The following is a 21,147-nucleotide window of genomic DNA, read 5'->3' on the forward strand; positions in this document are numbered from 1 at the left end:
AAAGCTGCATCAGACATCACGTTTACCTTTAGAATAGACGTTCCATTAGGTGAGTTCTCGTAGACGGTGCTTGTGAACTCGATCTTGTCAAATACAGGAGGTCTGTCGTCAACGTCGACCACGGCGACACTGACGGTGGTGAAACTCAGGCGTGGAGGACGTCCACCTAAATCAATGTCAAACCGACCAGTCTGCTATGAATACATGTCAAGTAGCATGTTCAGAGTCGGACGGTAGAAAACCCATCACAGCCCGGGATGGAATTTGTAGTTTACTAAGTGTAATGCTAAATGTAACACGTGTTACATGTGACAACTTTTAAATGGCTTCGTATACCCATAGACCATTACTCTTAATCTGATCGAATCATTTCTTCATGTCTTCACTTGGGTACAATCTGTGAAGCACATTTCTAGCTTCCCCCGTTGTGATATTGCTCGAATATTCCCAAATACATAAAGTCTTACTCATTCAATCAGTGATATATTCGGAAGTATTAAACAGGCAGTTTCCAGAAAAAAACTACATTGTTCATGACAGGTTTGGGTATATGGTATATGTTCTATATGTATACGCATAGAAACAAAGCCAGAATGAAAAGTTTGCGAAGATGGACAGTTGTCCAGTTCCCCGGGTGGTCGATTGAGGGAGCAGGGACGAAACATCAACCCTTCTAGGCCAAAGACCCTTTAAAGTTCCCACATGTGACCAGAATTCGTGTTTCGAAAAATAATCCCTAAGGCAAGTAATTAAATCTGAAGCCTCAAGTTTCCTGATGTCGCCAGATCCATCCAGTCGGTAACCGATTAATCAGTTATACATCCTTAAACTGATGTCGCACTGATGAAACACTTTCATGAATTAACTAACCGTCTTGAGCTCGCACCAGCAGCCTGTACTCTTTGATGCTTTCATAGTCCAGTTGACCATCAAGTGTTATCTCTCCATTTGAGTTGTCAATTTTGAAAGTTTGATTGGTGTCCCCGCCTATGATGCTGAACGATACATCCCCGTTGGGCCCACAGTCTGCATCATCAGCTTCGATCTGTGAAGTACGTCCAACAGATAAACCATAAAGTATAACTTCTACCAGCAAACTATTGAAAGTTTAACTTTTACCAACAACCTGTCGAGTGGGTAACTTCTACCTACAGACCTGTTGGGAGCGTATCTTCTACCAACAATCTCTTGAGAGTTTATCTTCCACCAACAACCTGTTGAGAGCAGCGTTTGAAATTGGTGTCGATCCTTAGGCCCGAGGCCGACATGAAACTACTCGGACCCACAGCTTCTATGTTTTCTGCAGGTCCTTAATGACGACAGCTTTTCATAACTAAGAGTATCATTTCAGTATTACGCATTCGGATCAGGATCAAAGTTTTATGGTTCTGAGGCCTTAGGTCCTGCTGTTTTTCAGGGTTAAAGGACAAAGACTGATGGAGAGTGTATCTTCTATAAGAACAACCTATCGTGAAATAACATCATGAAGATATTACGTTAACAGCGTTGTATATATTGATTACCTGTAGTGACTTTCTCTATTCCTGGTCACGTTGTATATATTGATTACCTGTAGTGACTTTCTCTATTCCTGGTCACGTTGTATATATTGATTACCTGTAGTGACTTTCTCTATTCCTGGTCACGTTGTATATATTGATTACCTGTAATGACTTTCTCTATTCCTGGTCATGTTGTATATATTGATTACCTGTATTGACTTTCTCTATTCCTGGTCACGTTGTATATATTGATTACCTGTAGTGACTTTCTCTCTTCCTGGTCACGTTGTATATATTGATTACCTGTAGTGACTTTCTCTCTTCCTGGTCACGTTGTATATATTGATTACCTGTAGTGACTTTCTCTATTCCTGGTCACGTTGTATATATTGATTACCTGTAGTGACTTTCTCTATTCCTGGTCACGTTGTATATATTGATTACCCGTAGTGACTTTCTCTATTCCTGGTCACGTTGTATATATTGATTACCCGTAGTGACTTTCTCTATTCCTGGTCACGCTGTATATATTGATTACCTGTAGTGACTTTCTCTATTCCTGGTCACGTTGCATATATTGATTACCTGTAGTGACTTTCTCTATTCCTGGTCACGTTGCATATATTGATTACCTGTAGTGACTTTCTCTATTCCTGGTCACGTTGCATATATTGATTACCTGTAGTGACTTTCTCTATTCCTGGTCATGTTAACATGTCTTCAGGGCCTTAACATTTCACAAGTATTGGACAACTAAATTGTCAAATAGTTACTTGACGTTTTTATAACGTTTAATAATACCATTTTATGAGGATCGCCTGTAACTTGTATTTAAAGAGTATGAGATATATGTTTGTAACTGTCTATGCACAAGCTATTTACTCGTTACAATGCCTGGCTAGAATATCTTACAAAAGAACATTTGTCCATACTGAGACAGACTGTACAGGTTTTTATTTTACAAATTTAGCGAAAAGTAGTAGTTACTTACCGTTCCTATGATCTCGCCTTTTGTGGCGTTCTCAAGCACGGTGAGACCCTGTCCGTTCTTGAACACCGGCGTATGCTCATTAACACTGAGCACGTTCACAGTAACGTCGGTGGTCACAGTGTGACTACCGTCACTGACGGAAACCCGGACGAGGATGTAGTCGCTGCAGTTGAAGACGACAAGAGTTTTCAGGTCGACATTGTCCTGCAGGATGAACACTGAGAGAGAAGAAAAATAGTTGGTAAGCCATTCCATTGCCAAGGCATAGATTCCATCTTATCACTAGACTCTCCTGCGATACTCAAAAGATCTAGCAGCGCCTCCTTAAGTCCTGATACTTGTAGAAAGTGTGCGACTGTTATATCATTCCCAAAGTCGATGTTATCAACATACCCACTCAACCCTCCCGACCTTCAGTTTTCCTCAAGAACAGACTTTTGTTCATGTTTTATCACAATGTAATACTTAGTTATCATCAAGACTTAGTCATTTTCTATGGTCTACTCAAACTGTCCATGATTGTGTAAATTTAAATCAAATACAACAGTAATATCTGATTCTAAGTAACTTAATCCATCACCTAATAGTTTGGCAAAACAGTTTGCAATGGTTGCAGTGAGTGAATGAGTAGGGTTTTACGCCGTAGTTTGCCATATTCCGGCTACATCATGGCGGGGGACACAAGAAATATGCTTCACACATCATACCCATGCGGGGATTCTAACACGGGTCTCTAACGCTTTGACCACTAAGCTGGGGGACAAGAGAAATGGGCTTCACAAAGTGCACCCATGTTGGGAATCAAACCCGGATTTTCAACCCGGTGTGAGGAGTGAACGTTTCAACACCTAGGATACCCGCCTCCCCTATTTCAACGGGACGGCATCGGATTTACGAATCCTAAATTTGATGCTTCACGCAGAGTGAAAAGTCATTCTACTTTCATTACAAAGAGTGACTTACATCAGTCGTCGTGCCTTGGCAATAAGTGAAGCAGGTCTCCCAGGCAATCAATATTAGACATTTAAAACATCCCATACTGTATACATGTGCGTTCCTAAATGTGTGTTATAACAGACTTGGCCTTACGATCCGCGTGGCTGAGCAAGGTGAATGTCAGGTTAGTGTTGGTATCACGGTCAGTCGCGGACAGCGTTCCTACATATGACGCCTTTGGTGATGTCTCCGGAATAGAGAAGTTGTATGGCGTAGAGGTAAACACAGGCGGATTGTCGTTGACGTCCAGAACATCAACCACAACTTGACATGTACTGAAACAGACAGTTTGGCATACTGCATCCGAAGGCTTTCCTTATCATTTCTTTTTACTTTAACTGAAATGAATAAAGATGTTGTTCTGAACATGCATATGTTAACGTTTGAAACACCAATCAGGTTCTCTATTGAGTTGCCAGATATGCATATATGGCGAGAGAAAAACAGTAAATCTTTTATGAATGGAAATGCAGTTTGATTTGAATTCACACCGCATCAAAATCAGTTGCGTTGTTCTGAAACCACACACAATACGAAAAGAAACAAGACCACATGTTTGTTTCGCACAACAGAACCAAAGAGTATATGTACCTTGACCTGGGAGGCACGCCTCGGTCAGTCACGCGGACACCGACCCTATAAGTGGTGATGGACTCGTAGTCCAGACTGCCGGACACTGACACTTGACCACTGCTGGGGTCAACACGGAAGGGCTAAAAAAGAGTTCAATACAGTGTACTGTTAAACCTAGAATTATCATTTTATTTAAGCGAGAAAAAAACATTTTCGCTTTTTGGAAACAGCGTTAAGTGGGGTTCATTCACACACTGAAGAATCTACAGTAATGAAAGTAAACTGACAGGAAACATTGCAAGAGTATGTTCGTGAGAAAAGATTGAGTACACGATTGTACATCTTCTAATATAACGCTCGAACTCAAGAGATACTTACAGCGTTCGATGGCTGAACAATAGCATAATCCAAAACAGCATTGTTACCGGAGTCAACATCTGTGGCGTTCGTGTTACAAGCGAACGTCGTTCCTGTTGTCGCGTTCTCGTTAACAGAGCACGTGTATACCGCTGAAACACATATATAAATAATAGCAATAATATTTTTAATAATGAGTCCACTCATATTGCGCTAAATCCATGTCAACAGCAGGCTAATAGCCCAGACCAGCGTAGTATAGTGTGACCACACATCAGCGACTATATTCGGGTATTGATGCTTTGTGTTTTAAGGTAGATTTTCTTCCTAATCAGTCACTCCATTTATTCAAACTCTTGCCCATTTTCTCTCATGTTTTGAAATCGATAGCTCGCATTTGCCTATATCCGGATTTAATATTGAATAAATACAGAAACCCAACACCTATTAATATGTTACATGTATTTGCATTCAAATCAGACACTGAACCTGTGAACGGTTCACATAATTACATAATTATCAACAAACAACCGTCACCTTATAGAGAGAATTGTTAAAGAAAGACCACTCCTCAGTTTTCTTCTCTGAGATATCAATACTTGTGTAACTGATGACATGGTAGTTCAGTATTGTTCTTAGTCATAACAAGATCGAAATCTTAACCTCGACTTGCAAAATAACGTCTTAAAAATGGAGAATCTATGACACGTTATTTCAATTTATATGCAACTCACACTTGTCAAAAGTAGGGTTGTTATCATTGGTGTCCTGGACGTAGATAATAACTTGAGCAGAGTCGGTACTGCTGGCGTCAGCTGTGTTACTGGCCTCGACCTGGTCAGAATGTAAATCCGAAAGGTTAAAGCATGGATCGAGCCATGAAAAAAAGATCAAAACACTTTAACTCAAAATAGAGTGGGTCAGTGAGTTAAGTTTTACGCCGCACTCAGCACCATTTCAGCTATATGTCGGCGGTCTGTAAATAATCGAGTCTGGACACGACAATGCAGTGATCAACACCATTAGCATCGACCTACGCAGTCGACTAATGATAAATCAGGTTACGTTAGCCCAATCGCCTGACGGAAATTGGTTTCACACTGCGTAACTATATGGGGAGTCGAACCCGTGTCTTCGACGTGACCAGCGAATGCTTTTACCACTAGACTATCCCTGGCAATACGATACGATAATGCTGTAATACCGTAAAGTTCATTAGATGGACAGATGCTGGAGGGTCGTAGTCGACGTCATGGAAGATATACACCTCCCCTGTAGTGGGGGAAATGTAAATCCTGTCCCTGATGGCGTCTTCTATCACGCTGTAGGTGATGCTGTTGAAGTTGCTGTCGGTGTCAGCGTCAGATGCAAACACCCTGTAACGTAGCGCAGCGTTACTTAAAACAAACGCTTCACATGACAATACACGCGATGACCTGTTGTGTTCAGTTTAGCAATAACCCGTGCCATAATTAGGATTATGAATTTGTTAATTGTCGCAAATTCCAGTTATATAACGGAGGACTGTAAACAATCCAATCTTGAGTACACAATCCTGTGATCAAGTGTAGGGTGTTGGGACCTAGTCAGTCCAAGAATACCAACATATGACACACAACAATGTTTTAGGATCCCGTCAAGTATCAAACAATACCCGGGATACATGTCTTCTTGTCCAAAAAGAAATCATAACTGGCGCTTGATGAATATATCAATGAATGACAAACAGAAATGTGCTGATCATGTCTCAAAATAGATAACATTGTATTTATAAATACTTACGGGGATATCACGAAATGGAACCCGTTAAGTACGTATTTCATTAAATTGTTTTATTGAACACAACTAGAACTACCACCACCGAAACGAGTGATAAATGCCATTATGATATATATACAACATTGATGCAGTGATTCTGGAACGTTCTGCCGTACCTGAGTACTGGGTTGCCAACTCGTCCTTCTTTGATCATGGCTGTGTATGCTGTCTGGTTAAACCGTGGGGGCTGGTTGTTGACATCCTAGGGACATATGACATCTTTATGCACACAGTTACACACACAAATGTCACCTAGAGTTGGTTTAAACCGCCCTGACAGCATTTCAGTCACATCAGTTACATTCCAGCGAGATGTAAGAGCGAGCCCAGTGTGACACAGACTATGATGAAACTACGATCTTGTGAAAGAAAAAAGAGGCAATTTCTTTTCCAGCAAATACATGACAGCTTTGAAGCGAGTATGCAGCACAAACCAATCCTGCATGTGTGAGGCGACACAAATCGCCAGACCATTCCACTGCATTATGTTTCTAGCCTTGTTAACACAAAACCTGTGTTCGTGTGTTTTATCAAAGAGGTAAACGTTAATGCTTTACTTCCAGACACCATGCTAATAGGCCTTGATCTGACTTAAACACAGGTCAGAACCACATTAAATCCAACTTATTCAAAACCTCCCTACTGGCCCTTTAGTAATATTCTGTACACATATAATGTACTCATAGTTTGGGAACTTCAGTCGTCGTTGTTACATATCTGGACCTAAAACGTTACCGACATTAAAGATCTCAAAATATTCTTCGTGATGGTTGATCTCTGTTATATCTGAAAGGGTATATCTTACATCCAAGCGTGTATGTCACAGAAGGCTTTAGTCACGTTACTCACGGAGACATGTATGCTAACAGTGAGGGTGGCGTTGTTACAGCTGCTACAGCTGAGGTACGGGCGGATGTTGTAAGCTGTGACGGTAACGTTGTAGTTGCCGACGTCAAGTGACTGCGTGGCTCTGATGCTTCCATTCACCAGCACCTCGAACTTATCCGAGCCGCCAGTCTTCCTGTACTCAATAACCTTGTTGTCACCAGAGTCGGAGTCATGAGCCTGTGCCAGCCAAACATACCGTAATATTTCCTTGTCAGTCTGTTGACTAATCACCTGAATTAATTCATTTGTTATTTATGTTTCAGTCACTGAACACTGAGGTACGTATACAATCCATAAACAAAGCAAATACATGACTATGAAATTAACGTTAGTTTGTCACCATCAAACATACCTGTGTACAAGTACATTCTTATTTTTCCCGCCATTATATACTGACGTCACACAAGCAGTAGCTCATAGTGTAGCAACGCACACGATGGTGGAAAACATACTGACTGTACGTAACAACAAAATGGGATAAAACAGAATGTAAAAAGACTCCCTAGTATATTAGAAGGGAACGCGGAACTTATACAAAGTGAAGGAAAACCTAGTACTGTGGATGGTCAACTTGAAGAAGGCCGCGAACAAAGTGTTGTCAAGAACACTATCCATTGAACTTGGTTTTCCATCATCTTCACAACTTCAAAAATGCTTCTCCAAGAAGTTGATTTAACTGTGCCATGCATGTCGGATACACAGACACAGTCGGGATATCAAACATTTTTTAAGGGTAAGAGAGAGTATATAACAAACATTTGAAACCTTTCGTGCTTTTCAGTTATTTCTGACACAGAAATATCTTTTCGAGAAAAACAAAAGGAAATAGTAATGCCATGAATTTGTGTGAACATCATTGGCGAATCTTGTCAAGTCTTACCACAGCTGTGTAGAGGAGGTTGGGTTGGATGCCCTCATTAACTGTTATGCTGTCTGTGGTCGACAGGAATTTTGGGCTGTTGTCATTGACGTCAATCACATCGACGGTGACGGTGACAGTGGTAGTGCGTGAGGGGTCTCCATGATCCGCAGCGCTGACCAACAGCACGTGGTTAGTATCGTTCTCATAATCGAGATCTCGCGATGTGGTAACCTCTCCTGAACTACTGTTAATTTGAAATGATGGAACTTGTGTCCTGTGAATGTAAAATGCCGCATTGTGTTGAAAATATACCAGGTTTATTGAACGTTCAGTGAGACAGGCAAAGACGTGTGGCACTGACACGCCGGACGGTTGCATATAACTAGAAACATATTTCTACATAAACTTCTTAATTCTATTTTTTTAACTATTCCCTGTGATTAATTTGGTATAAAATTCACAATTGTACCTTTTTGGTAGTACCAGTGAATATATTCGGAGAGGCTACATCTTTTAAGATGACTGTTTATTGTTCACAGTCAATTTCATCGTGTAATAACCAATCTAAATGGTTACGTCTAATAACACGAATATTCCTCAAATGTTCCATATATCACAACCGTGTTATTAACAAATACATATGGAGCAATGCTGTGAGACTTTAATTCAGTATTTGTATGAGTCCTTTGAAGGAATCCAACGGATAACGACTTACGCCTCCAGCAAGAGAGAGTATGTAATATCTTTGTTGGCCCCTGTGTCCGCATCCGTCGCCTGAAATAAGAGGTGAGCCAAATTGTTCACTTTTAAAATTACTTTATGTAGCTAATCCGTTAGCTAATCCGTTAGCTACATTCTTTAAAGAGAAATATAATAACGTATTGTGTGCATCATGGACAAAAGAACTGTTCGAAAGTACATATAAAAGTCTGCGTCAGTTCTTACCCTCACTAGTCCAATGTCTTGGCCTAATCCTATGTTCTCTGACACGGTGAATGTGTAGGAGACGTTGTCGAACCTTGGGCTGTTGTCGTTCACGTCACCCACTGTTATAACGACTGTAGCATCTGAACTCTTGATAAACAAACACACTTCGGTATCAGCAATATGATCCTCGGGGCGGGTATCCTTGGGGTACGGGTGGGGAATATTTGTCTGAAATTTCCTCAAAATACCAGTAGTACTTGTTCCCGAAATCCTGTTACGAATCCCCTTTCTCAATATCAGTATTAACTAGATATGCAGGCTCTCTTGTACGATATGTTTTGCTTCACAGAACACGTTATTAATATCCTGTATCACAGAAACCATGAAAACGCCTTACAATTAGTAGACAAGACACCTTGTCTATATTGCTTACCAGCTTACTAGTGTGTACCTAAAAGGTGCATTATGTATATATATACACCGTTTGTGTTATAACTGATGTTAGCTTTCAAGATTTTCCGAAACGGTCCGTGACTCTCCAGCGAACATCACATCTTGTATTAGAACGTACCTTCGTCCCGTCTGATGCTTGTACAGTGAGGTTATACAAGTCACGTGATTCTCTGTCCAGGCTTCTCACCAATGTCAGGACTCCACTTAAAACGACAAAGCATCAAGGGAGTGATTGTATCGCACAATGACATTACATAATTTTAAAAGGTTTCCGTCTATTTCATTAAAACGAATAAACACAAAGGTCGTTTGGGGGCGATCATTGTTTTTGTTGAAAACAAATAATTTTCTGTCGGAATAATGTGTTTGGGGATTCCCAAAAATCGTTCGGCCTCACATTTAGATATGAAAAAAAGACATGTCTTTAAGTGATTCCAGAAACTATATCTGCAGTCTCTGCCAGACATGACAACAAGCAGCTAGAGCACGAACCTATTTGAGTCCAGGCTGAAGGTGTTGTCATCGTCTCCGCTGATCACCGTGTAGGTCACAATGTCGCCACTGTCGCCGTCACGAGCCTGCCAAGTACAAAATTAGCCAAAACACCTTGGACATCTATTTTATGACATATTTCCCATCTTCAGCCTAAACAGTAGTGGAATTGAAAAAAGGAACAGAAATGTTTAACCCATTGTGTGGCTTGTTTTATGAGTTCTTAACACACTTAGTTTTGATATCAGTTCACACAAAGTTATTATAAATGTGTCTGAAGAAAAAACAAGCTCATATGGACTATTTTCTGGCCGTGCTGTGCCAGGAGTATCATTCCTATTACACCTGAGCAGAGATATCCAAAATAGTAGGGACAGTAAACGTAATTGATATTTCAGGTCAGAGTGAAGAATAAGGTCGACGGTCGATAGGACACAGCAAAAAACATCAGTTTTAGTAAGCTTCTTCTTGAAATTACACATTCCCAGTAATCAAACTGTCATATTCATATATATTCAGGTTCTATCACTTCACAGATCTGTTACTTAACAAAAAGTCTAAAATGAAGAAAATATAGAATGTCAATAACACTCACAATAATCTGCATGAGCAAGGAGTTTACTGATGTATCTTCAGGAACAGTGCGGTTGTACGTTGGAGAGTCAAATACGGGGGCGTACAGGTCCACGTCGTTGATGACAACAACCACGCTTGCTACAGACGTTCTGAAACACAATTTTGTGAAGGGGTTGATATTCGCAGAACACGAGGCGGAGTCAAATGAAACGTTAGCAGAAGTCAGAACACGGCATGGACACGGCTTTTGAAGTTTTGGTGTTTAGCTTAGTATATTTGGCATACCAAGCAACATCGATATACGTCGTTCAATCCATATCATGTCTTTTACACCATGTAGAACATGGACTGTCAGGTAGAAGACTAAATAGCCTTGAGCCTTCTAAAATACACGTCTTGTTTCCTGCCACACAGGTCTTGTGTCTCAGGGTTTACAGAGATAGCTATGATAATGACTCTGGTATTCAATGCGTCGATTCTACGACAACATAGAACCCTTCCCATGAAATATACAAATGTGCATATAAATACCTTCTATCTGAGGGAGGGCCCTGGTCCTCAGCCGTGATTGCTATATACACTTGTCCGACATAGTCATCACCTAGTGTATAGTTGACAGTTATCTCCCCTGTGTCTGGGTTAAGCTTGAATATGGGTGACGTTATATGCTGGATGGAATACTTAACTCTCCCATTGTTACCCGCGTCGGGATCTGAAGCATTCACCTGTAACAAAAGACCCGGCCGTTAGTTGCACTTTTCCACTTTTCATACCGGATTCCATGTTTCAAAACCCTGTGTTTAGATGTATATGCTCAAACATAAATAGTTAATTACTCCAGTATGACAATGCAGCTATGTCAGCCGTACCCAGCCCACAGTTGTGCCGATGGTGTCGTTTTTGTAGATTGAGAACCTGTAACTGGGGCTGCTAAAGGTGGGGCTGTTGTCGTTGACGTCTTCCACGGTGATGAGCAAGGTGCTGTTGCCGCTCCTGAACCTTTCGGAGGTGAAAACCTCCTCAGCATATATCTGAAGAAAATGATAAACTGATATTTATGACATGACGTACATTAAAGGTAATAATTTGATATTGGTGGTATCGAACTATCATTTATCATTTACACCTACAATCCATGGGTGTGGGAGTAGGGTGGGGGATTGTGTGAACTGAACTATAGTTTTGTTGTTTTGTTTGTTTGTTGTTGGTGTTGTTGGTGGTGGTGGTGACGGTGGTGGTGGTGGTTTATGTATGTACATCTGTGTGCCTGACATGTTCTGAAAGCTGACAGGACAGTTGTAACTTACGTCATCATTCTATCATGACTGGAACCCTGGATGACTCCCCAGATTTTCTATTTTGATGCAGTGTTATTGGGTGCTGTTGTTGTGTTTCTGTTTGGCATGGCATCGGTATTATCAATCGAATCGCATTCAAAGGGGAACAGGTGTAATGGATGTGTGAAATGTTTTTATCATTCCGGAAAGGAAAACAGTGAACCAGAAAATCGAATATGATAATTTCCATGACGTCAAATTTTTAACATCATATCATAAGGCCGACTTATTGACTCTTGACATTCTCTGTAATAAATATGCACAATCGCTGACGGAATGTTTTTAAGATCTAAAAGATTACAGAGGGATTAACGTATTCTGGCAATAGGCCTAAATCTGTTGGGGTAACTCTGTTGACAATAGTACTGTGACAGGCAACTCACGTTATGCCAGCTTACTTGAGAGCAAAGGGAAACGTGGAGCAAGGCCAAAGTTTGGTTTCCAAATCCTCGACTATTGCCATCACACAGTCACATCAAACTCACACAAAGTGTACAAATATAGGATTCGAAAAAACGATTATGATGGCAATGCAACTGACCCCTAGCAGGTACTGGTCCTGCTTCTCCCTGTCAATCGTGGCCCCGGTCCTGACTCTCACCATGCCGATGTCCCCCTCTGTGTCTATTTCAAAAGGCACTGAATTGTTGGTGAAGTAGTAGACAAAGGCGGCGTTGAAACCCTGTAATAGTATAATCTACGACATCAGTAACAATAATACTCGTATCATACTTTGCTGTGTATGTATTGCTGTTTGTATACAGGAACTGTTCATTTCTGTTTTCCAGGTGAGACATGGTCCCCAGAAACTTGCCGTCCATGGACGTGAAACGAAGAAATGTATTGGACTCGGTTAAATATAAATTTCGTATACCTACACTCTGAATCCAATTCATGAATCTAAATCCTTTGTTCTTCATCCAGTCAAACTTGCAAATAGATTCTGATTTTGTGTGTAATCCTACGGGCGTTTATCTTACAAGTGCCCATATATTCCAGACAAAGTCCCAGAAAAATGTGTCACGTTAATAAGAAAAACACATACAAAGCATTTGACATTATATCTGGGAGATAAAGGGGCGCTTACAGTGTTTTCGTTTAAATAATGGGTTCATGCACCACGATCCGGTTAAAGAGTAGTAAAACTCATTTACATGAGTGTCCATCGTGATCAATGGTCACAAATATGACTTTGGAACAAGAACCAACCAGATAGGCTATACCCAAAACAAGAAGTAACACCCTGTTAGCCAACGTTTGCAGTAATGTCGTTATTTCAGGCATAAAACCGTTCGTTATACACACATGTAGCAGCTCTCCTTGTAAAGATTTCTCAGTAATGCAGTTAATATCAAATTTAGTTAATCCATTTTATGGATCACCCTGTCCTATCCGTCACACATGAAACTGATTACATAATTTTAATTTCATCTGGACAGAACTACTACATTGCATTAATCGTTCTACGTTATGGAGTTGTTTGCGTATTACTCACGTAATCGTCATCTGTGGCGTTGACGCCAATGACGACGGTGCCGGGAAGGGAATTTTCCGTCAGAATGGCTGAATACGATGACGCCGACATCACAGGGGCGTGATCATTGACGTCTACAACAGTCACCAGCACCACAGCGTCGTCGTAACGTTCTTCTGGTCGATTGGTTTGAAACGCCTTGGTTGAACAGAAATTGTACGTAGAACGTGTGGTGTTTGTGGACAGTATTGTGGTACCGTTGACCTTATGTTGATGTCGTGGCCTAGGATCTGAGTGACTCTACCATGATGTTGATGGTGTAGGTGGTCTAAGTGACCCTACCTTGATGTTGATGGTGTAGGTGGTCTAAGTGACCCTACCTTGATGTTGATAGTGTATGTGGTCTAAGTGACCCTACCTTGATGTTGATGGTGTAGGTGTTCTAAGTGACCCTACCTCGATGTTGATAGTGTAGGTGGTCTAAGTGACCCTACCTTGATGTTGATAGTGTATGTGGTCTAAGTGACCCTACCTTGATGTTGATGGTGTAGGTGGTCTAAGTGACCCTACCTTGATGTTGATGGTGTAAGTGGTCTCTGGTTGTAGGATGCCATTGACCACCAGGCTTCCATTGTTGAGTATGGTAAACGGGCTGCCTGGCGATGCTGTGAAAAACTGCATAGAGTTATTTCGGTTTAACGCCACTTCAACAGTAGGTCCCAACTGTATGCAGCGTTTCTAGTGGCCTACCCGGGCAAGAATAAGTCGTAAAACACATATATGTGAATGTTTTGCATTCGTATATTGACGGGTCACTTTTGTATGAGTCCTGTAACACTTACGTCTTAGACATTGAGGGGATATCGTCCATGCTGTTCCTGAAGTTCATTTACGTGTTTGGATACACAATTAATCACATACGTATTTCCTGTGAATTTGCACCTGCTGGCGTACGGTGCGAAAATGCTGATAGTATTAGTCCAGGGCTTCCCTTCACAAACCTCTAAGTTGGTCGTAAGTCACTAAGGTAACCATACAGTTAAAGAATGGACTTAAGTTTAACCTAGTATATGGTATTTCGTGAAAGGAGACCCAGGCCGACGTTAAAGTTATTCCCTCTATCAACCCCTGGTTTCTTTAGTCGGGATTAGATTATTCACAAGCTGATGTCACATAGATTGAACATGGCGCAGACCCGTGTTGCTAAAAATGTCCAAAGAAACAAGCCTTAACCGGATACCTTGCAGTATCCACAACAGCATGAAGCTGAACTTACCGTCGGTGATGTTGTACTTTACAGCTGCAGACAGTCCTGTGTCCTCGTCGTTTGCTCGTATACCAGCGTCCAGAACAAAGTCTTTGTAGTTCTATAACAGTACAAAACTGACGTAGTGGGTGAGTGTGTGTGTGTGTGTGTGTGTGTGTGTGTGTGTGTGTGCGTGCGTGTTTCTATTGAAAGTTATTTTGTCATGTCATCGCATACCAGTTGCGTAAACCGATGCTCATGACGTTGATCACTGGTTTGTCTGGTCAAGACCTACGTCATATAGCTGGATAATGGCAGAGTCCGGCGTTAAACAACAAACCAGCCAGTTTGTCTTGAACTTTAAGCAGAGGTATAGTGATTACAGTCAATTCAGCCACGACACAACATACGAATACTACAAAGTACAAGGTCATGTGCAGCCTGACCTCACGTCTCGGGAGCCAGTCAACTATTGCTTCACACGAACACATTAAGGTTCTATGATGCGACCCTCATATTTCCCCGTCATATCACTCACATGCTGAAATCATTTCTGGTGTTAAAGTTCCAAATAAAGAGGATACGAGCATGTTGCGACCTACCCCTTCATTGATCGTTGCATTATACAGCGGGTGTTCGAATTTCGGGTTAAGGTCATCTCCATCCAGAACATTTATTATCAGCAGTGCGGTACTATTGCGTCCATTTTGTATATTTTCCTGAAACATAACGCAGGGTCAGCTGAATTAGACAACCATTCAACAAAATAATAAAATATTGACTCAGAGGATAACTGAGATCTGGGACACAGGGGATCTTTCCTACAACAGCGTCCTAGAAAATAGAGTTAACACTTCCTTATCAGACTGCGGGTCGCTAGGGATCCTCATATCGCAATGAAGCAAGATAAGGGAATAATGACCTATTCATGTTAATAACACGATACAGAAGGGTGTTATCCATAAATGTTGGTTCTTACTTTGGCTGTTATCGTGACGTTGTATTGCTTGGCCTTAAAGTCGAAGTCAAGTCGTCGTAGCGTAATGAGTGTCGACCCATAGGTGTTCAGTCCAAACAGCGCGGGGTTCTGAAGTATTCAAATATTTATGTGCGTAATATGGGACTGAAATAACAGAGCACATGATTAACTGTTTCAGAATTTAGCATTTCCTGGAGACAACACAATCTGGAGCTACGCACAGGTGATAGATATACTGAAGGAAAGAAATAAAAGATCATGGGAAAATTCAAGCGTTACTTAATATTTTTCCAGTTTTCATCACCCCAGCACTATTCAAAGTTGAGGATGAAAACTGGAAAATATCAAAGGAAAGCTTAAATTTCAGTGTGATCCTTTATTTGATTATCTCAGCATATGTAACAGTTGTGGTCAGAGTATCGTTGTATTGCCATAATGTTAATACTTCAGGGGTTGTCTCACCACGAACAGAAGAACAGAAATTGTAGACCTTGGTGCGAGCTTCTCAACACATTTGCCATTGTGTGACTGAGGTTAACGAAATTAAAATACATGGGCTATCATTTATACAGGTCCATACGATATATCGGGTAAAGTATTATACATTGATTATACACAACGTTCGAGGTCGCACGCTCGTTCTCAGTACATAGTGCAGTTTGAATCATAAACAACTGCATGTAGAGCCCGGAACCCGGAACCGATTCAAAAAACTGAATGAAATTATATAGAGAACAAATTAATAGTTTTATTACTCGGCCCTGATTATTCCCAGAAACAAGTTCCCTTGAAGTAAAAGCAAACTATAGCTGTAAAAAGTCTTTGAATGGTTCGATGACAAACTAGTGAAACTCCGTCAGTGCGGACACCCTGCTATCCGAGTGACAGCCTGTTTACACAAAGGCCCGGCTTACATACCTTCTTACACAATGGCCCATAACTCCATTTATTGTTCTTCAAGCTGAACATGTGTTAACACGGTCAAACACAATATGATAGTAATACTAGTTAGCGAACTTCGTCGGTTTTGCTATGTTCTCACTTGATTGTGTGACAGCGAGTAGTAAATGCGTTCTCCTGACACATCGGGGTCGGTAGCAAGCCCTGTTAAGGTGAAAACTGTTGTGTTTGGCAGTGTCATCTGAAACAACATTTGTCAGACATTACACAGTGACACACATTCTTGCTACACAATCCACAGTGTAGTATATTTTATTACGTAAATTACCAAAGGTTGCAGCCCAAATGAAGCAGAAATTACGTGATGTATATACCAGTATTTTAGTCATACCCGGATTGCCTCTTAACATGGATACGCGTGGACGATGGGATACCTTCATTTCGCAGCACGCTACCACAAGATCACAAGACGTGAAACAGCCATCATCACAAGGAAAGTAACTCGATATTACCTCGCTGACATTAACCGTATAGATGTTCTGTCCAAACTCTGGAGGAAATTCATTGACATCTTCGACAAACACTGTAAAATCTTTGATTAAACCCTATATAAAAAAGAACAACATCGATCAGAAACGATACATAATCATTGTAACTTTCATAAATGCCGGATAAGACCTGTTTTTCTTTTCTTTTTTTTTTCTTTTTTTTTGGAGTTGGGGTATGTGTGTTTATTTATTTACTTTTTTTGCTATTTGAACGAGCGAATAGTTACTTGGCAAGCGAAAGCGGGATCTCGTTAAATAAATTTATGTGTTTTATCATCCAAAATCCGCTTGTGTGAGATCATATGACAGGATACTCCTAGGAGATGTCGTTTTTGACAGTAGATTTTGTACAATGCATATGCCCTGCCAAAGATATGGCGTCATAAAGTTGATGACGTCAGAATGCTATGACATCGCTGCACTGAAAGTATGATGGTACTACAGCGGTCAGATATGTACATTTTTCATTTAAAACTAATGAAGAATGATTTTGGATGGTTAATACAGGTTCACCCTACAGAAGCTCACCCACGTGTCTACTGATATCAGTTACATCAACACTCTTTGATAAAGGTAGAAATATCCTCCGCAAGTCTCGGATATTTATAACTTTATCAACTCATGTTGATATGATTGATATCAATAGACACTTGGGTGAGCTTCTGTATATCCATAACACACGTGTGACGAAGGGATTTGGTATCTAATCACCCGTCTTCACTTTGGGAATAATAAAATGGTTTTAAATTAAAGACAGTAAAACAATGTGATTAAGACACGTAGATATAACAAATGTTAACGAAGTAATGTCAAACTCATAGCCAAAAAGAGAACACTTACTCTTGGTGCAAGGGGTCCTACACATCTGAGATCTCCACTGATTTGGCTGACCTAAAACAAGACTTTCTCTGTTATTTGAATTCTAATGAAATTTCGAAAACTTCAAGAATAGCTGCAATGGTTAAGCTTACAACTAGTTGGTGAACTCGTAACATTTTTCATCTTCAATGAATGGTTGACAGGAAAACATTGTCCGACGAATCCATTTATCAGGTTCACTACACATTTCTAATATCTCATCTCATCTACAACCAGTTACCCATGACTCTGATTATCAGTCATCTATAACTACCAACTACACCCAGTTATCCATAACTTTAATTATCAATGTTCTATAACACACACCTTCTGCATCCACTGACCCATTAAAGTTTACATATACTCTAGGGGTACAAATACATAAATCATTTCCTGTCACCTGCTTTGTTTATTTTCCGAGACAACTTATTTTCATAGACAATCCTCTCAAAATCGCATGTTGTCATAAAGGTTATAAATCGTTCTTGTAGTTCTGTTACAGGCTGTGTCACGCAGAATCTTTTTGGTCATAATTGAAAAAGAGTAGGAAGCAGTTTCGACCTTTTAACTTGATGAAAACAAACCATAATCTGATTCTCAAACTGACTTTAGACCGTGACGGCACGAACTTAAAATATGGCAGCGCCCTGTCGCGAACATCCGCCAGTGAGAGAATAAATATTTTTGTTTTCACCGAGTTGGAACATCTTAACTACTTTCTACTGGTAGTAAAATATGTAATTGATTGATGAACAATGGGATTTTGAATGACATTGCTTATAACATAACAATTTCACTCTTGGACTGACTGACTGACTGACTGACTGAGTTTGGTTTTATGCCGCTTTTGGCAATATTCCAGCAACATCACGGCGGGGAACATTAGAAATGGGCTTCATATATTGTACCCATGTGGGGATTCGAACCCAGGTCTTCGTCGTGACGAGCAGACGCTATAACCACAAAGCTACCCCACCACCCTTTAACTCCTGGAAACGAGGTGGGTGTGGGTCACTTCGACCACAATATACTTCGCTTCCGAGGAAGAAATCGTTATGTTACAAGTGTGTCATGCAAAATCCCTTTGGTCATCAATCATTTACTACAGCTAGCAAGTAGTTTTGAATTTCTGGCTTGGAAGCGAGGTAGGTGTCGAACCACCCGATTTAATACGTACAGGCTTCCACAAAGCTCGCTTCGCATTTCTCACTAACAAACAACATATTCAGGGGCGGATACAGGTTTTGGGAAAAGGGTGGTCTACACTATCTAGAAAGGGTGGTAGGGAGCACACTTCATGGTCATATAACAATATTTCTGGACAAAAGGGGTGGGGTAGGGGTGCGCACACCTCACACACAAACACACACACACACTGTGTCCGCCTATGATATTTAGCACGAACTGAGGGGTCCGGTGGAAATCTGTTCATGCTAGCACCATCACCCGACACCTGGGAGCATTTGACGTCAACACGAGGATTCGGCATGTTTTGTTGCAACTTACTTACTTACTTCCTCACACTCTCATGACGTCACTGCAAGGCTCTGGCAACTTACGTGCCCTGTTTGTGGTTTCATTGGCGGGCGAGAGTGGAGCAAACGACTTTTGGCAACTTTTAATCGCCACGAATTAATTAACCACAAGTTATTTAAAGACTGAATTTGGTGTTTCGTTTGAGACTAATTTCAATTACCTCTTACCGTCAATCTGCTATAACTCAGTTTCTGCAGTTAATGACCAATTAAATCTTATCGTGATCAATCCGTTATAACTCACAGTTTCTGCATTCAGTGACAAATTAACTATTATCGCCAATCTGCTAAAACTTACAGTTTCTGCATCCAGTGAGCCATTAACTCTGACGATCCATCTGACGTTTCCAGCTTCGGGACTCCTCTCAAGTATGATGTGATTGGGTGGCGTTGTAGTGAGTGTCATTTGACGATTGCTTGGAAGGGTTATATTTAGATACACTTTATTCGCTGAAAAATTATTGAAAGCTGTGAAAGAAGTGACAGCTTACGTTACAAACACATTAGTATGGATCTGATCAAAGATTGTTTCATGCAAAAGCTGACCTCCACTGGCTATATAGCTGGCGTGAGATCAACGATATATCCTTGAAATATTGCAAAGCAGACTGTTGCAGCGGCATCGGTTAACATAAGAATTAAATGATATCACTAATCCTTTCACCGCAGAATGTATGAACTGTACACAAAATACGGTATTAGAGATATCTTTTAGGCCAATAATGCAATCCAATAAAGCCTCGCCAGATCTATTTTAAGTCAGTCAGGAATAATATTTGTTCGGGTTATGAGAAGGTAATCGGAAAGGCAATTGCTAGGAAAGGCAACGAAATACAATAACATATATACCGCATATATATGAAACCCGGAGGGTACCGGGTTTATTTGACTTTGACTTGTTACAGTATGGAATAGGCAGTAGCCAGGCCATGTTAGAACTATGTAACTTACTTGAACTCTCTTCGATTTCATGGTAGAATGGACTCATCTCAGAGTCAAGCAGTACACAGTCTATAATGAAAGACGTTTTTGAATATCGTTCAATTCAGTCCAACTATGAAATGTGAACAGATGAAGCAATATGTTAATTATACATTTAACAGGCAGATAACCAAGTTAGTTACAATATAATCCCCATTCACACGTACAAATATCAATGCATGCGAGTATTGCCACTGTTTACTCACAATTAAAAACACACATTTCAACACAAGCACACCGCATTGATGAGTCGAGTCAACGACGTTTTAACATTGCTTAACGGTCAGACTATCCACCCTGTATGTTGCCAGACAGTATACGGCGACTATAATATTTACTGCGCTACCTAAGACGTTGATATACCTGAAGCAGCATAGTGATGGGGAAGCAGAAGAAAGACGAGAATCCCAAGCAGTGCTTGTGGTGACATACTGCAGCCCGTTGCAAGGTCTTAGTTGCTTAGATACCTAGAGTATTCAGATAAAGTGGAACCATTAGGACAAAACATGCATCCATGAAATAGTCACACACCACTTCAACGTAGATGATAAACTGTCTTAAGGATTGAATAATGCCAGGGTGGTCACCAAACCAGAACGGCTACCCATATGAGATCATGTAGAGAATCTCCATCCCAAATACGCTCTTATCCAGATAAGAGATAACATCAGACATAAGATACATATGAAATAGGTTAAAAACGACCATTTCTGTAACAGAGCACGCTTGCAAACTGAGCCTGGGGTATTTATCTCAATAGAATGGTGATATGAACACAGGTTAATAGAGCATGGCAACGAAGAAGCATGGAGACTTTGTGAAATATTCATCGACCATAGATCAGTGTCATTTTG

The 21,147-nt window shown here is 40.6% G+C and overlaps 1 protein-coding gene across 1 annotated transcript in view; it reads right to left on the reverse strand.

Moving 5' to 3' along the window:
* The window catches only part of LOC137284228 (protocadherin Fat 4-like), a 44,304-nt gene extending 23,581 nt beyond the window's left edge, over positions 1-20,723 (reverse strand). The window contains exons 1-30 of the mRNA XM_067815960.1: positions 20,657-20,723; positions 20,264-20,323; positions 19,611-19,762; positions 17,760-17,810; positions 16,884-16,976; positions 16,514-16,612; positions 15,472-15,579; positions 15,095-15,211; positions 14,523-14,613; positions 13,817-13,911; positions 13,268-13,444; positions 12,314-12,454; positions 11,305-11,466; positions 10,967-11,160; positions 10,455-10,584; positions 9,860-9,945; positions 9,486-9,570; positions 8,933-9,061; positions 8,703-8,761; positions 8,006-8,261; positions 7,087-7,302; positions 6,354-6,439; positions 5,624-5,795; positions 5,154-5,253; positions 4,441-4,571; positions 4,081-4,202; positions 3,583-3,764; positions 2,494-2,711; positions 871-1,045; positions 27-166 (exon numbers count right to left, since the gene is read on the reverse strand). Coding sequence (XP_067672061.1) covers positions 27-166; positions 871-1,045; positions 2,494-2,711; positions 3,583-3,764; positions 4,081-4,202; positions 4,441-4,571; positions 5,154-5,253; positions 5,624-5,795; positions 6,354-6,439; positions 7,087-7,302; positions 8,006-8,261; positions 8,703-8,761; positions 8,933-9,061; positions 9,486-9,570; positions 9,860-9,945; positions 10,455-10,584; positions 10,967-11,160; positions 11,305-11,466; positions 12,314-12,454; positions 13,268-13,444; positions 13,817-13,911; positions 14,523-14,613; positions 15,095-15,211; positions 15,472-15,579; positions 16,514-16,612; positions 16,884-16,976; positions 17,760-17,810; positions 19,611-19,762; positions 20,264-20,323; positions 20,657-20,723 — 3,894 coding nt within the window. The remainder of the gene's footprint in view (positions 1-26; positions 167-870; positions 1,046-2,493; positions 2,712-3,582; positions 3,765-4,080; positions 4,203-4,440; positions 4,572-5,153; positions 5,254-5,623; positions 5,796-6,353; positions 6,440-7,086; positions 7,303-8,005; positions 8,262-8,702; positions 8,762-8,932; positions 9,062-9,485; positions 9,571-9,859; positions 9,946-10,454; positions 10,585-10,966; positions 11,161-11,304; positions 11,467-12,313; positions 12,455-13,267; positions 13,445-13,816; positions 13,912-14,522; positions 14,614-15,094; positions 15,212-15,471; positions 15,580-16,513; positions 16,613-16,883; positions 16,977-17,759; positions 17,811-19,610; positions 19,763-20,263; positions 20,324-20,656) is intronic.
* Between the last annotated feature and the right edge of the window lie 424 nt (positions 20,724-21,147).

This window comes from Haliotis asinina, chromosome 5 (genome assembly GCF_037392515.1).
Source record: "Haliotis asinina isolate JCU_RB_2024 chromosome 5, JCU_Hal_asi_v2, whole genome shotgun sequence".
Lineage (NCBI taxonomy): Eukaryota > Metazoa > Mollusca > Gastropoda > Lepetellida > Haliotidae > Haliotis > Haliotis asinina.